Consider the following 14,485-nt stretch of genomic DNA (forward strand, 5'->3'; position numbering starts at 1 on the left):
GGAGTCCAAAAAAAACGAACCGCTCAGCTAAACTGGTGAGAAGGGCGAAGCCAGAAGCGGAGCAAGTCAGGCAAAAAAGATCCCCGACCCGGGCAGTGCAAAGGCAGCTGAAGGCACAGATCCCAGGTGCCAGCAAGCTATAGGCGGACAAAGGGAAGAGGATCAGCTGGCTGTCTGTGGTCGGTCGCGCATTTGCGCACAGATAAACCACTGAAGAGGCAAGCATTGAGACTGTGTGGCGCAGGGCGGAAGGCTCCCACATTTGAGCTCAGATAAACAGGCCGGGGCGAGAGGTGAGGCAGACTGGGCAAGCAAAGAGGACCGCCATTGCTTCCTCTCTGACCCCGCCCCCACATACAGCATTACAAACCAGCAACATGGGTAGCCCCACCCTGGTGAACAACTAAGGCGCCTCTCCTTGTATGTAACTGGCACAAACAGATCAAAACATGGCTCAAGAACTCAGAGCCCCAGAGTCAATAAATCTAAGTGATGAAGAAATAGCCACTTTCAGATGCACAGTTCAAAACACTGGTGATCAGGATGCTCATAGAACTGGTTGATTTTAGTCACGAATTAGAGGAACATATGAAGGCTGAACTAATTGAAATGAAGGGAAATGCACAGGAAACCAATAGTAATGGAAAGGCAACTGGGACTCGAATCAAGGGAGCAGACCAGAAGGAAGGAAAAATGACCAAACAGGAAAAATATGAAGAATCAAGAATTCAAAAAAATGAGGAAAGGTTTAGGAACCTCCGGGACATCTTTAAATGCTCCAACATCCGAATTATAGGGGTACCACAAGGGGAAGAGGAACAGTCATGAGTGGAAACCTTATTTGAACAAATAATAGAGAACTTCCCCATTCTGGCAAAGGAAATAGACTTCCAGGAAATCCAGGAAACTCATAGAGTCCCAAAGAAGTTGGACCCAAGAAGGAACACACCAAGACACATCATCATTACATTAGCCAAGATTAAAATGAAGGACAGAATCCTAGAAGCAGCAAGAGATAAGGGGACTGTCACCTACAAAGGAGTTCCCATCAGACTGTCAGCTGATTTCTCAAAAGAGACCTTAGAGGCCAGCAAAGCTTTCATTTAGAATGGAAGGACAGATAAAGTGCTTCTCAGATAACAACAAATTCAAGGAGTTCATCATCACCAAGCCCTTATTATATGAAATGTTGAAGGGACTTACCTGAGAAAAAGAAGATAAAAAAGATGAACAGTGAAAGGACAGCAAACTCACAGTTATCAACAACCACACCTAAAACAAAAGCAAACTAAGAGGACAGCTAGATCAGGAGTGAACCATAGAAATGAAGATCACATGGATGGTAAGCAACAGGGGAATGGGAGAAGGAGAAGGGGGGAGAAGGTACAGAAAATAAGTAGCATAGACAGTAGATAGAAAATAGATAGGGGGAGGGTAAGAATAGTAGGGGAAATATAGAATCTAAAGAACTTGAGACACATGTTCATGAACTAAAGGGGGGGAATGGTGGGGGAGGGGTGTGCAGGGTGAAGGGGAACGGAAGGGGGTAAATAGAACAAATGTAATGGCATAATCAATAAAATTAAAAAAAAAAAGAAAAAAAACCCAATCAGAAAAAAAAGGATACTCTAATTGAAATAAAGAACAATTTATAAGGAATCAGCAGTAGAGTGGATGATGCCAAGAATCAAATGAGCAATTTGGAAATAAGGAAGCAAAAAACAACCAATCAGAACAGCAAGAAAAAAAGAGACCAAAAAAATGAAGACAGTGTAAGGAGACACTGGGAAAACTTCACGTATACCAACATTCACATCAAGGGGGTATTAGCAGGAGCAAGAAACTGGAAACCTATCTGAAAATATAATGACAGAAAACTTTCACTTGTGAATGAAACAGACATACAAGTCCACGAAATGCAGAGTCCAAACAAGATGAACCCAAAGAGGCCCCCCTCAAAGACACATCATAATTAAAATGTTAAAGGTTAAAAGCAATGAATCTTAAAAGCAGCAAGAGAAAAGAAGTTAGTTACCTACAAGGGAGTTCCCATAAGACTGTCAGCTGATCTCTCAAAAGAAACTTTGCAGGCCAGAAAGAATTGGCAAGAACCAGTGGCAAAAACATATATCTATCAATCATATATCTATGATTCTAAAAAACAATATAAATAAACAAGCAAAACAGAAACAGAATCATAGATACACAAAACATTTTGATGGTTGCCAGATGGGAGATGGTTTGGGGGGCTGAGTGAATAAGGTCAAGGGATTAAGAAGTATAAATTGGTAGTTACCTAGGGGATGTAAATACAGCATAGGGAATAAAATAGCCAAAGAACATATATGCATGACTAATGGACATGAATAATGGTGTGGGGACTGCCTGAGAGAGTAGGGGAGCTGGTTAGAGGATGTAAAGGGGGAAATACTGGGACAACTGTAACAGCATAAACAATAAAATATAAAAATTAATACAAATCATATCCAAACACATAAACCTGATATGTAGTTCCCTATTGTTATAAGTATCTTTAAATGTTAATGACTACCTAGAATTTACAATGTCATTTTATCTGATATTATTTTTTAAAAAACTTTACATATAAGATTATGAGACATCCCAAAGTAATATAAGACATTTATATATATATATAATTAGCTTAGTTATTATGAGACATCAGCTATTTGTCACTCTGTTGAGCAAAACTGCTCTAAATTCTGGAGGAGAGACATCAAACAAAATAAATAATAAACCATATAATATCATATTTAATAGTGAAATGAAAGGGTTAACATAACTTGTAAAAACTGTTCATTACTCTCAACGATGGCATTAAAAACAGGCAAGTTGACAAACATTAAATCTAATTCTTCTGACGCCTAAGTAATATAGCGATAAACTTTTCAGCTCATTAAGGAAGTCTGAACTACAAGTAAATGAGTCATGTTTTCAAATGCTTCCCTTTTATCCAAAACTGTCATTTTGTTCTGATAATAGACAGATCAATATTAACTTTAAACCAACACTTTTACCACTGGAACAACCTGAAAGAGGCATACATAAGACAATACTCAAAGCTTAATGCCATTAAGTAGTGACTATTGACAAGTTAGCAAATATCTTGTCAGTTATTTAGGTATACAAAGAAATTGTCAGTCAGCTAATTTTTCCTTTTTTAAGAGAAATTTTTAAGGAATAGACTCTTTTGAGAAAACGTTTTTAGTTTGAAATCATATAATTACAAATAAGCAATTCAGCCAAAAGTCACACAGTTTATAACTGAAGGTATATAAAAGGTCTAAAATGAGGTTTCTAAAAAAAGTGAAAAATATGTTTTCTCTCATTTAAAAAAAGTTACAATATATTATAAAAGAATGAAAAGCTTAAACTAATTTGAGGTAGAGTTATGAGGAGTTAAAAAAAGATATGTATTAGGACTAAGATTTTTCACAGCTGATTACCAAACTAACAAATGCACTTAAACACAGAAAACTTTTATTTTTCTATTACTCAACAAAGGCCAGCTGAATCAATGAAGTAAAATTGATGTTAGTAGACTATGGAGAGTAAAACAATTTCACATATACCCTTCTTAACAAAAACAGGCCATCAGCCAAATAGGTGGAGCCTTGAAAACTTTGCTATCTACCTTCATTTTATCCTGGATGAAATACTATTTTAAAAATTACACTGGCATAGTCAAAATTAAAGGCTGTAAATACTCAAGTTAATAAAGTATACCCATGAATCTTACTTAAAAGGATTATTTATTTGAAAATCTGTCTTGAATTTACCTTATCAGCTTTCAGCTTTCTAAGGAAGGATGGATTATCGTATCCTTTAGCTTGCCTTGCCTCTTGCAAATGGTTGATCATCCAGACATTTTTTCTCTGCTTTGCCAAATCAAGTGCTGACTCACCCTGAATGTAAGTGGAAAAAATTCACATTAAAAATAAAAGAAAAAGCAAAATATTTTAGTTACTAACTTTTAAAGCACATCCATGAAAATAAATTAAATGCACTATTAGTTCATTAATACAGTTTTTACATTGGGCAGTCAATTACTAGAAGAATCTAAATCATTACATATTACTTATTTTGATTTCCCAATCAAGGTACAATAAAACTTTTATTTATTCATACAGATTCTATTTTTGCTTGCATTTTGACTTGTATTAGAGAGCAAATCAAAAAGTAGGTATTTAGCATCTGCTGGATCAGAGGATATCATGAAGTTTATCAGTTATTTCATATTCTTTAAATATTTCATTAGGAATTATTATTACTATATAACACCCTGCTATAATACCACATTTTCAGAACTTTCAGTTTAATTTCAGTGATGACAAGTCTACACAGATAAGAACAGGAATGAAAAAGAAAAGTCAACTTCTACTTCTATTATTGTTATACTGCCATTCTTTGTCATCTTAAATTCATTCACCCACCCCAAAATTTTCAAAGGGAGTAAGAGCAGTAACAACAACAACAAAAAAGTAAAACTCAAGTTATGAACTTGTAGCTCCTTTTTATTTCCACAAAAAGAATGCCAAGAAATGTAAGTAAAGAGACTAAAACAATTTAAAGGAAACATGAAACAAGAAATAGCATTTCTAATTCTACACCTATGCTTCCTTTAGCCTTAATTTAAAATCTTATTTCTCTTGTAGTCAGACACCCAAATATCTATTCTATTTAATATTCTTTACTACTTATCTAGTTCTGTAGTTATGAAAGTGAAATTAAACATTGTTTGCCAAAATTTCAAGAATGTATGAATGAATATTCAAAATTATTTAAAAAAAGAAAAATACTGAAATTTTATTTTTAAAAACTGGATGAAAATTAAGGAATAAGGAGCCTTGAGGTGCCTTACTTATGAGGGATGATTATCAAGTATGAAGTAGTTTTTTTTAAACCTGAAAAACAAAAAGAAGCAAATAAAAAATAAACAGACCACTGCCACCAACTGTTAACACCACAATAACAACAAAAAGCCCAACTAAACCTTTAATAAAAAGATCAATAGTATTTAATTAGGAATAGGCTAATCTAGGTGGGTCTTCTACAAATAGGATTATTTACTTTAAAATATCTCCTTACCTATTCCAAGGTTCTATCACCTCAATTGTGAGAACTAGCTAATTAATCCAAACTATAAAGTTTACCTGAATAAAAGCAATCCCTTGGATAACAACTCCCAGAGAATATTCTGCAGTTGCCTCGGTCCAGCTGAGCATCCCTTCCACTAGAGGGCCATGTGACACCTAGGGATTGCCTAGATAAAAAGATGGAGGGAGCTTTAAGAAATCTTTCAACTACTCCTCTAGTCAACTGACTGCTTTTGTATAGTTCTTTTATTCAGCTGGTAAAATAAACAAGCAATAAATTTAAAGAACTGTATTAGAATCAGGGTTCCAAATGAAGCCTACACTTGCTCACTCCATGTGTTAGCTAAAATAGTAAACAATAAGAACAGCAGTAACAACAATTCATGGAGTATTTATGGATGAAGCAATTTGTATAAAAGAAATTCTTCAAGGATTTTGCTAAAATAAACATGGAAGGTGGAGGGTGGAAAATCGTATTTTGCCTAAATGAGCTAAATTTCATTATTAAAACTAAGGACAAGTCTTCCTTGGAGATCATTTGGGTCTGGTTACTTAAGAGGTAATGGAAACTATTGTCTGAAAACAGTTTCTTACCTAATTTAAAAAGACTACATAAGAGTCTTCCAATATGTTACCAATATGTTAATTTAAAAAGTTCAAATTTTACATTCTTCACATGCTAAAAATGATGTCCTTTTATAATTTTAGAAAAAAATTTACAAATGCCTGGGCATCACTCAAAGATTGTTTCCCCAATATTCAATTCATCTATATTTATCTATAACCAAAAGCAGATTCAAGGGGGTAAACTACTTTTTTAAAAATCCACAAATGAGATGTTACCATAAGAAAGAATTAACTACATAGGTCATTTAGAAAAAGTCTTAGTATGCCAAATCACCACCCCTACTATTATTACTTAAAATTCAAATTCTTAAATTCTTTTGAATAATCAGATAAAAGCCACTGGCCCTCTCCCTAGAAAAATGATAAAATGTAACTTTTTAAATAACAATGTCAGGAGTCCATAGACCTACTTCCTAACCAAAATCTACTTGTGGGTCAGAGATATGGCCTTTTTTGATCTTTTTAAGGATCAAAATAGCCATTTTCAAGTTACCCTTCATTTAATATGACTTCTCCCCAAAATAAATTCTAACTTCTTTTGATAAAATAATCACTTGTTTGTATGTTAAAAGAACAGAATTCCCTTACTCAAATAACTAGTTTACAAGGGTAAATACCTAGTTAATATAGGGACAGATTTCTGAGAAACTTACGCTTCACCTTATTTAGGCAATAGCTATTTTAGAAGAAATAGGATCAAATGACAGTTATTATAACTAACACAAGGTATAATTTTGTATATTCTTTGAAGAATGAAACTTTTACTTGCTATTAAAGCTATACCCAGATTTGAAGGCTACATCTTTCTGTTGTAATTCATGTTTAGTACCAAGCTCTTTCTTAACACTTGAAATAAAAATGTAAAAATATACAGGTCTAAATCAACTTTATTTGTCAAATTCCTGGACATAGAATCTGAGCTGATTTTTTAAATCAATAAATTTCCCTCTTTCAAAATTTGCAGCAATTTAAGTTTACTTAATGAGCTTGGCATTCCACATAGCTAAAAGGCACCAACTGAAATTACATATGACCAAAGCAGAACCAATCCCTATCACCTTCACTCCAGAAAGTTTTCCTTCAGTCTTCACAACCTCAAAACCTATCACAATACATTCAGTTGTTCAAACCAACACATAAGTCATCAATGTTGCTTCTTTCACCCTCATATCTAATCTACTTCATTTCTACTTTAAATTATCATTTCCAAATCAATGTTTCCCCCATATTTACTTCTTAAATAATAGGTTAAACTAAATTGTCACTTGCCTGACTTACTGCAATAGCCTAACTGATCTTTATCTGTCCCTTCCATTTCCTTAATTCTTTAATGCATTCTTCATACAGCAACCAAAGTAACCTTAAGACTATATAGCCTACATAAATCCTTCCAATTGTTTCTCATGACTGAGAATACAATTAAAGCTTCTTATTATGTCCCTGCATGATCTGGCACCTGCTTCCTTCAGTGGCTTCACTCCCTCCCTCACTGCTATCCGTCTAGGCTATGATTTCTGCACCTTTGATGCGGCAAGCTTATTCCTGGCTTATTCACTATCCCCGGGGCTTGCACATGCAGGTCCCTCTACATGGCAAGACTTTTCCCACATATCTTTGCGTAAATCACCCTCAGCCCTCATCGCTCTACCACATTTGTCTCTATAATTTACTATTGTCTATTCCCTCAATATAATGCAAGTTCTGGGAGAATAAATACTTCACCAGTCAGGTGAAGGGATTAGTCAAAGAACACAGACATGGATAATTGTGAAGGGACTGATAATGGAAGTAGGGGGTGGGCTAGGTGGAGGAGGGCAAAGGGGGAAAACGTGGGACAACTGTAATAGCATAAACCATAAAATATTTAAAAAATAAAAACAAACGAACAAAAAAGACAATCTGTCTTAAATATTGTGACTTCCCAGCACTGAACACTATTGTGAATTAATAAAATATTTCCATTACAATATAGTAATTAGACTTCAGCATATTAGGAATGCCAGATTACAGTAGAAAAGACATCTGGTACTTATTTTATCATTAATTACATAAAAAGTATATTTTAAAACAAAAATCTACTTTTCCACCAATGTGGATAGAAAGATTATTTCACTCTGAAAGTGTAAAATTCCCTGAGCAGCTGAAGCAACCAACTCCTTAGACTATTTTCTTTAAAAATAATTCATTCCAGAAGCTACCAGGGAAATAATTAATTTAAAATATTCTTAACAACAGATCACCTTGATTATACATGGCAGATAAAATTGAAATATTCATGAAAAGTGACTTAAAAATACCATAAATTAAAATAAAAGTTCTACAGGCAAAATAATTAGCTTAATTACTAACATTCGATTCTGCAAGGTATATTCACATGAACTAGTTAAGAAAGCTACATTCCAATTTATTTTATGTTGGTACCAAATAAAAACATGTGTCTGAACCTAGAAAACACTAAAAGTATAAGATCCAAACCATTTAAGTCTTTTCAAATATTCTACTCTTACACTACCTTTCTGTCTAAAGGTAATAATCTTTATTAGAGATTATTTCTCTTACTAAGACTGATTGAAAGTTTCTGCAATGGTTAACACGGAGTGCAAGCATTCAGTATTTATTTGAAACAATATTAAATTCACAAACTATACCTCAAATATTTAAAAATCACAATCAAAGAGAAGTTATCTAAAATTTTATGGAGACAGAAAAGATGTTATTATTTTACTGTAATATTTTTTTGATTTAATCTTTATTGTCTTTTTTCCATTACTATGCAGTCCACTTATACCCCTCAACCTCCCAGTGATCACCACACCACACTAACCCAATTAAAATTGGGCAAAGACCTGAATACGCACTTCTCCGAAGAGGACATACAGATGGCCAACAGACATATGAAAAGAAGCTCAATGTCACTAATCATCAGAGAAATGCAAATTAAAACCACAATGAGATATCATCTTACACCTGTCAGAATGGCTATCATCAGTGTATCAACAGTGGGCTGGGATGAGAGTAAAAAAAAGAAAACTGTACTTGAACAATAATTAAATAAATTTAAAAAAATAAATAAATAAAAATAAAGACATATTCATACCACACACAAAAAAATACATCAACAAACAACAAGTGCTGGTGAGGATCTAGAGAAAGGGGAACCCTTCTGCACTGCTGGTGGGAATGCAGACTGGTGCAGCCACTGTGGAAAGCAGCATAAAGGTAAATGGATCTGCCTTTTGACCCAGTGATCCCACTTCTGGGAATTGATCAGAAGGAACCCAAAACACTAATTTGAAAGAGCATAAGCAGCACTATGTTCATTGCAGTGTTATTTAAAATCACGAAGATATGGGACATTCACACAATGGAATACTATTTGGCCTTAAAAATTTTTTTACCCTTTGTGACAGTATGGATGGACCCGGAGAACATTATGCTAAGTGAAATAAGTCAGTCAGAGAAAGAAATACCATTTGATTTCACTCATATGTGGAATGTAAAGAACAAAATGAACAAACGAGGAAAATGGGGACAGACTCACAGATGGGGAACAGGATGACAGCTAAGGCAGGAGAGGTTAGGGGGTGGAAGGACTAAGCGAAAAGGAAAAAGGACTCACAGACATGGAGAACAGAAAAGATGTTTTAAACGTTCAAAATATATACACTACTGTTTCAAACTCCAGAACGATGTAGTCATCTTGTCCTAATTCTTTGGTATTACTGCAATTTTGACATACTGATATGGCTCTTGACAGAGTATATGAAGAATCACTATTTGCCATATTGAAACTGGTTCTGTCTTTTCAATAATATACCACTAAATATCTTGAAGTATATTCCTGGGGCACAATCACTTTAAGAATGCCTGTCTGGTAGCAAAGAAAAGAAAAATAGCAATCTAAAGCAATTCTGGTTATAAAACATAAAGTAATCTCTCTGATTTTTTTCTTAGGGGGTTATTGGTCAGATTTAGTCAAACTCCTCCTTCCTTTTCTTCTAGGCCTTACTTACTAATACAGTGTGATGAACCTTTCAGAGTTTCCTATTTAAACATGTTTGGAAAAGCAAGAATTTATCTCTACAATTTCAGAGTGGCAGAGAGGTATACTACTCAAGTCATGAAAACTAACTTAGAAGTAAAGCTCAAAACTACACAACATTCAATCAGTCAACAAATACTTAAGAGTGTCCATCACATGTCAGGAACTATGGTAGAAATAAGAAAACTTTAAATTTTAAGAAAGAGAGACAAAGAGATAAAGAAAATACATGGTTTTCTCAATTTCTTAGTTTCCAATGAGATTTTATATTTACTTTTGACTAAGTATTTTTAATTAAACTCAGGTCTAAATCGTGATTATATTAACTGAATTAGGCTTCTTATAACTAGTCTTAGCTACTTCATTTTAATAGTTTAACCTTCACTTTCTAGAGGAACCTAACAGAGAAAGAACTAACACTGAAACATAAATCGATGTCCTGATCCAGCAGGAGATAACCTACTTTTTGATTGCCATTTTAGATAATTATATGGCCTGAACCCCTTTCATATTTAATTTGTACATATCCCTTGGAAATTTAAAAAACATGACTCAGAAAAAACTATGGCTTATACTCAAAATTAAACAATATTTGTCATTGGCACCAAGGTATTTATGAATGCAAATTACTTAAAGATGATGTTTAAAACTTTAAAGTCATTTCATAGAAAGAACCTGTTGCTCAAAGATGAGGTAGATTCTTAAGCTTTAAAAATGAGAATGGTTACCCAAAATTTAAAACTACCAATAGAAAATTCTTATAGGTATTCATAAAATATCTACAAATTTCTAAACACTAGAGTATAACTGGTAAATGGGTTCTGCTTATGCAATTCCACATCCTTCTGCAGGAGTCGGCACTGGGAGAAGAGGGACTCTCATATAAACATCATAATGGTGTTCACCACATTTAAAGGTCTTGACCTTTAAAAAATAAGACAATAAATGATCTAGTCAAAAACTACTAAAAGTTACCATGATGTGGTTTAACTACAAACTTGTGACTCTCTGCAATGACCTTTTTAAAGAAACCAGAAAACTGTTCCCTTCAGCTATAAAACACAGATTATTTACTTTCATTTCCAAAAGTAAATAAGAATTCACTAATGAAAAGGCCACCAAAATCTGAAAATTACTTCAATGCTAAAAGATGAACGTAAACAAACCAGTGTTTCAAAATAAATTCTTGTATGGATGCCAAGTAGTTGAGTTTAAATATGAAGTTTCTTCCACCTTTCACAGTCTGTGAAAGAACTTGTTTTATTAAGAAATTTACTTCTTAGTAACCACATTTCACACAGTATAATAAATACAGAATATTTTTACCTTGATGTTTTGAGCATCAACATTAGCTCCAGCTTCCAGAAGAAGACTAATGACTGTGGTGTTCCCTGCTAGCACTGCCCAATGCAGAGCAGTGTTTTTGTGATACTTGTCACCAAGGTTAACTGAAACATTGAATGTTAAAAGCAATCTAGTTGGATCCACACTGAAAAGGAAAAAACAAAACAAAACAACAACAACCCTAATTTCAATTATAGAACTCATTATAGACACTAAACTGATTGTGGTTATATTTGTATTCCATCTTGGAACACTTCTAACCTGTACTCAACAGCTTTATAATCACTAATGAGATAACATTTTAATATTAAGTATTAAGTATGTGCATCATCATATCAAGAAATATATTTCCACAACAGAGAATACTTGGTCCTGATATTTTCTTGTTTTGATCTTGGAATTATGTCATTAATATCTATATAATTAAAGTTATATATTTTTATTTTAAATCTACATTGTTCCAAAAATTATTTAAGGGAGCTTACTAATATATTAAACTTGCCAATATGCAAATCACACAAAAAATTTACCTAAAAAAACTTCTTCCATTCTTAAAAATTGTTGAAAGATAATAGATTAAGGCACTGCAATTACCAAGGTAAAGGTAAACATAAAGATTCAAACAACAAAAAAGGGTAATTTATGTCATATGTATTTTGTTATACGTTATAGGTTATACGTACTCATATTGAAAAATTAAAATATTAATAAGTATAACATTAACTGATTTTTCTTGTCAGCTATTCTACATTTTATTGTGTTGAAAATTATGTGAATAAGTATTTTATAATGGTTACATACCTATGTGTTCTATAAGCTGCCCACATTAAAGGTGTCATTCCATTCTGATCCATCATATCTACATCCTGATGGAGTAAAAAAAAAAAAAGTCACAATAAAAATTTCTAAATTCCTACCAAATTTACTTGGAAAAATCTAATTTACACATCATAGGAAAAGCCAATATAACACTACTCAATCATGAGTGATTTATGAAAATTTTTCTTAACATCAAAATAAAACTATTTTCATTAAAAACTTTAATGTGTAAACATTTAATTGATGTACATATTACATATGTATTTAATTAATATAGTTATAGTTTTCCTTTTTAAGATGCATTATTAATCAACCTTTCAATGTTTTGCATTTAAAGATCTTGACTTACTCTTGATCTTTCAGCCACAAAGGATAGATTAAACAATTCAAGTCTCTGAAAACTTATTTATACTAATTCATGATAGAAAGAAATAATGAAACCTTGTTTAATCCTAGGCATTTCAAAACAAAGAATGAAAGACCTGTCTTTTTAATAAATTAAAAAAAAAATTTAAACACAAAAAACAAATAAATTAAAAAACTTACTGTCTGCTTTTCATTTTATCGTTATGAATGTACACTGTTACAGTTAAATAATTCTGCAATTTTTCTGGTAAAAAAGCAATTCTCTGCCTTATTCCCCACTATTTTCAACTTTTAGACTATTGTTTTGGCATTTACCTCCAAATCTGAAAATAAGATATGTGGATCACTGCTTTTTCATTTTTCAGTTTTAGACATTATCTTCTAAGAGACTCCTCAGTGTGTAAAATGAGAATTTCTCTTTCCTCTCCTTGCCTTATCACATCACAAGGATATGCCTTTCTTATTCTTTCCTCTCAGGAAAGATCTATTATAATTTTGGCTTTAAAACATTTCACGTTTACATTATTATAAATCTATGACTATTCCCAGCAAAATTATGTAGTAAAACCATGATTACTTTTCCTCCACTACCCAACTGTTTGCTTTACTTGGTACTATATTTTTCCCCTTTGACTTCATTTTTTTTCCCTGTTAGCAAAATGAAATTAAAACTACCACCTATTCTACCAAAATTCTTCCTTAGTTATCTAAATCTTCTTTCATGACCTTCTGATATATCACAAGTTCTATCAGTTTCACTTCCCTACAATTACCTCTCCTAACGCAGTCCAATCTGGACCGATTATCCTCCGTTGACTGAGGCATCTGTCTCATTAACTGGGAGTTCTTTGAGGCTCAAAATTATATTAAATTCTTATATTCTCAGTGCCCAGCAGAGCAGACAATCAAAAACCATTCATCCATTCATTAACTGAAAAGACATGTTTATCCACATACACTTCAAGGCTTGGGAAAGGCACAGCCTTCAGAATAAGACAGGGCTTCAAATTCCAGGCTCTACCACTTAACAGCTATTAAGACTGGCAAAATTACTGAGCCTCAGCATCTTCCTCTAAAAATATAAATACAAATAATGACTTCATCAGACCTTCATCAGACCTTTGTAATAATTAAATGGAATACTGTGTATACAGCATCTAGTCCAAAGCCTGGAACATAACAGACATTCAACAAACATTAAGTTCCCTCTTTCTCCCTTCCCCATTTCTCATTCCTGAATTACACTAAACCAGCAGTTGAAATCCGAGCTATGTTATCTAATTTATCAGTCATGGGAGAGAGGGCAGAGCTATAGTGAGTATGCTATAAAGTTTTACTATCTCCATGCAGCAGTTCTCTGTGAGCCACTACTATGAATGGGAATATGTCTTAAAGTCAACATTATCCAAGTGTACTGAAGCAGGGAAAAAGCTGAGAACCACTACAGGGACAAACTAGAACACTATGTTTGGATGTCATCAGTTCAGTCTTCATCATGAGTACTACAACTGAATGTTATGCCTTATCTATCATAAATCCATTTTTGGATTTACTTTAAGTGCCTTGGTGAACATCTTATGTAACTTGAAACAATATTTCCAATACTACGTACATTGACTTTTTTAACAAAAATCTTTTAAAAAATGATAAGCTTCCTTGTTTTTTACATGAGAATTAAGGACTGTGACTTATTTTATTTCCTTCACTGTCATGATTCCAAGTTCAGTGGAATCTGAGGCTTAATTAAAACAAACAGGTAAATTCATATGTTTAAGTTTCTTCTTCCTTTTTGTGAATTTTTCATATTTATTTTAAAAAGTGATGGTATGAAAAATATCAATAAATAAAAATGTAAAAATTATGCCGCATCTCTAGAGTACTAAAAGAAAAATAAAATTCAACCTTTTCTCTCTCTGAGTCGGAATTTAAAACTTGGTACTTCTTTTCCAAGTTCAGCCTGGATGTATGGGTATTCTCTATTAGGAAGCATTAACAAGCCCAGATCAAAAGCTTATGGGAATTCCATAATCAACAAGGATCCATAACTTAGCATTTCCCCCTTTTCTCCTGAAAATCATCCAGAAGAATTGGTAGTGAGAACTAAATATATTTAACAGTATAACTCAAATGAAACACTTGTGAAGAATAGAATGACAAACTGAACTGAAACGCT

At 33.2% G+C, this 14,485-nt stretch overlaps 1 protein-coding gene across 2 annotated transcripts in view; it reads right to left on the reverse strand.

Moving 5' to 3' along the window:
• ZDHHC17 (zinc finger DHHC-type palmitoyltransferase 17) overlaps positions 1-14,485 on the reverse strand; it is a 98,457-nt gene that overhangs the window by 31,915 nt on the left and 52,057 nt on the right. For both annotated transcript variants that reach the window (XM_053658770.1, XM_053658769.1), the window contains 3 exons: positions 11,929-11,993; positions 11,110-11,272; positions 3,798-3,923 (listed from right to left, as the gene is read on the reverse strand). In XM_053658770.1, the coding sequence (XP_053514745.1) occupies positions 3,798-3,923; positions 11,110-11,272; positions 11,929-11,993 (354 nt within the window). The remainder of the gene's footprint in view (positions 1-3,797; positions 3,924-11,109; positions 11,273-11,928; positions 11,994-14,485) is intronic.

The sequence above is a fragment of the Artibeus jamaicensis genome, unplaced genomic scaffold (assembly GCF_021234435.1).
Source record: "Artibeus jamaicensis isolate MK-2021 breed Jamaican fruit bat unplaced genomic scaffold, CSHL_Jam_final scaffold_584, whole genome shotgun sequence".
Lineage (NCBI taxonomy): Eukaryota > Metazoa > Chordata > Mammalia > Chiroptera > Phyllostomidae > Artibeus > Artibeus jamaicensis.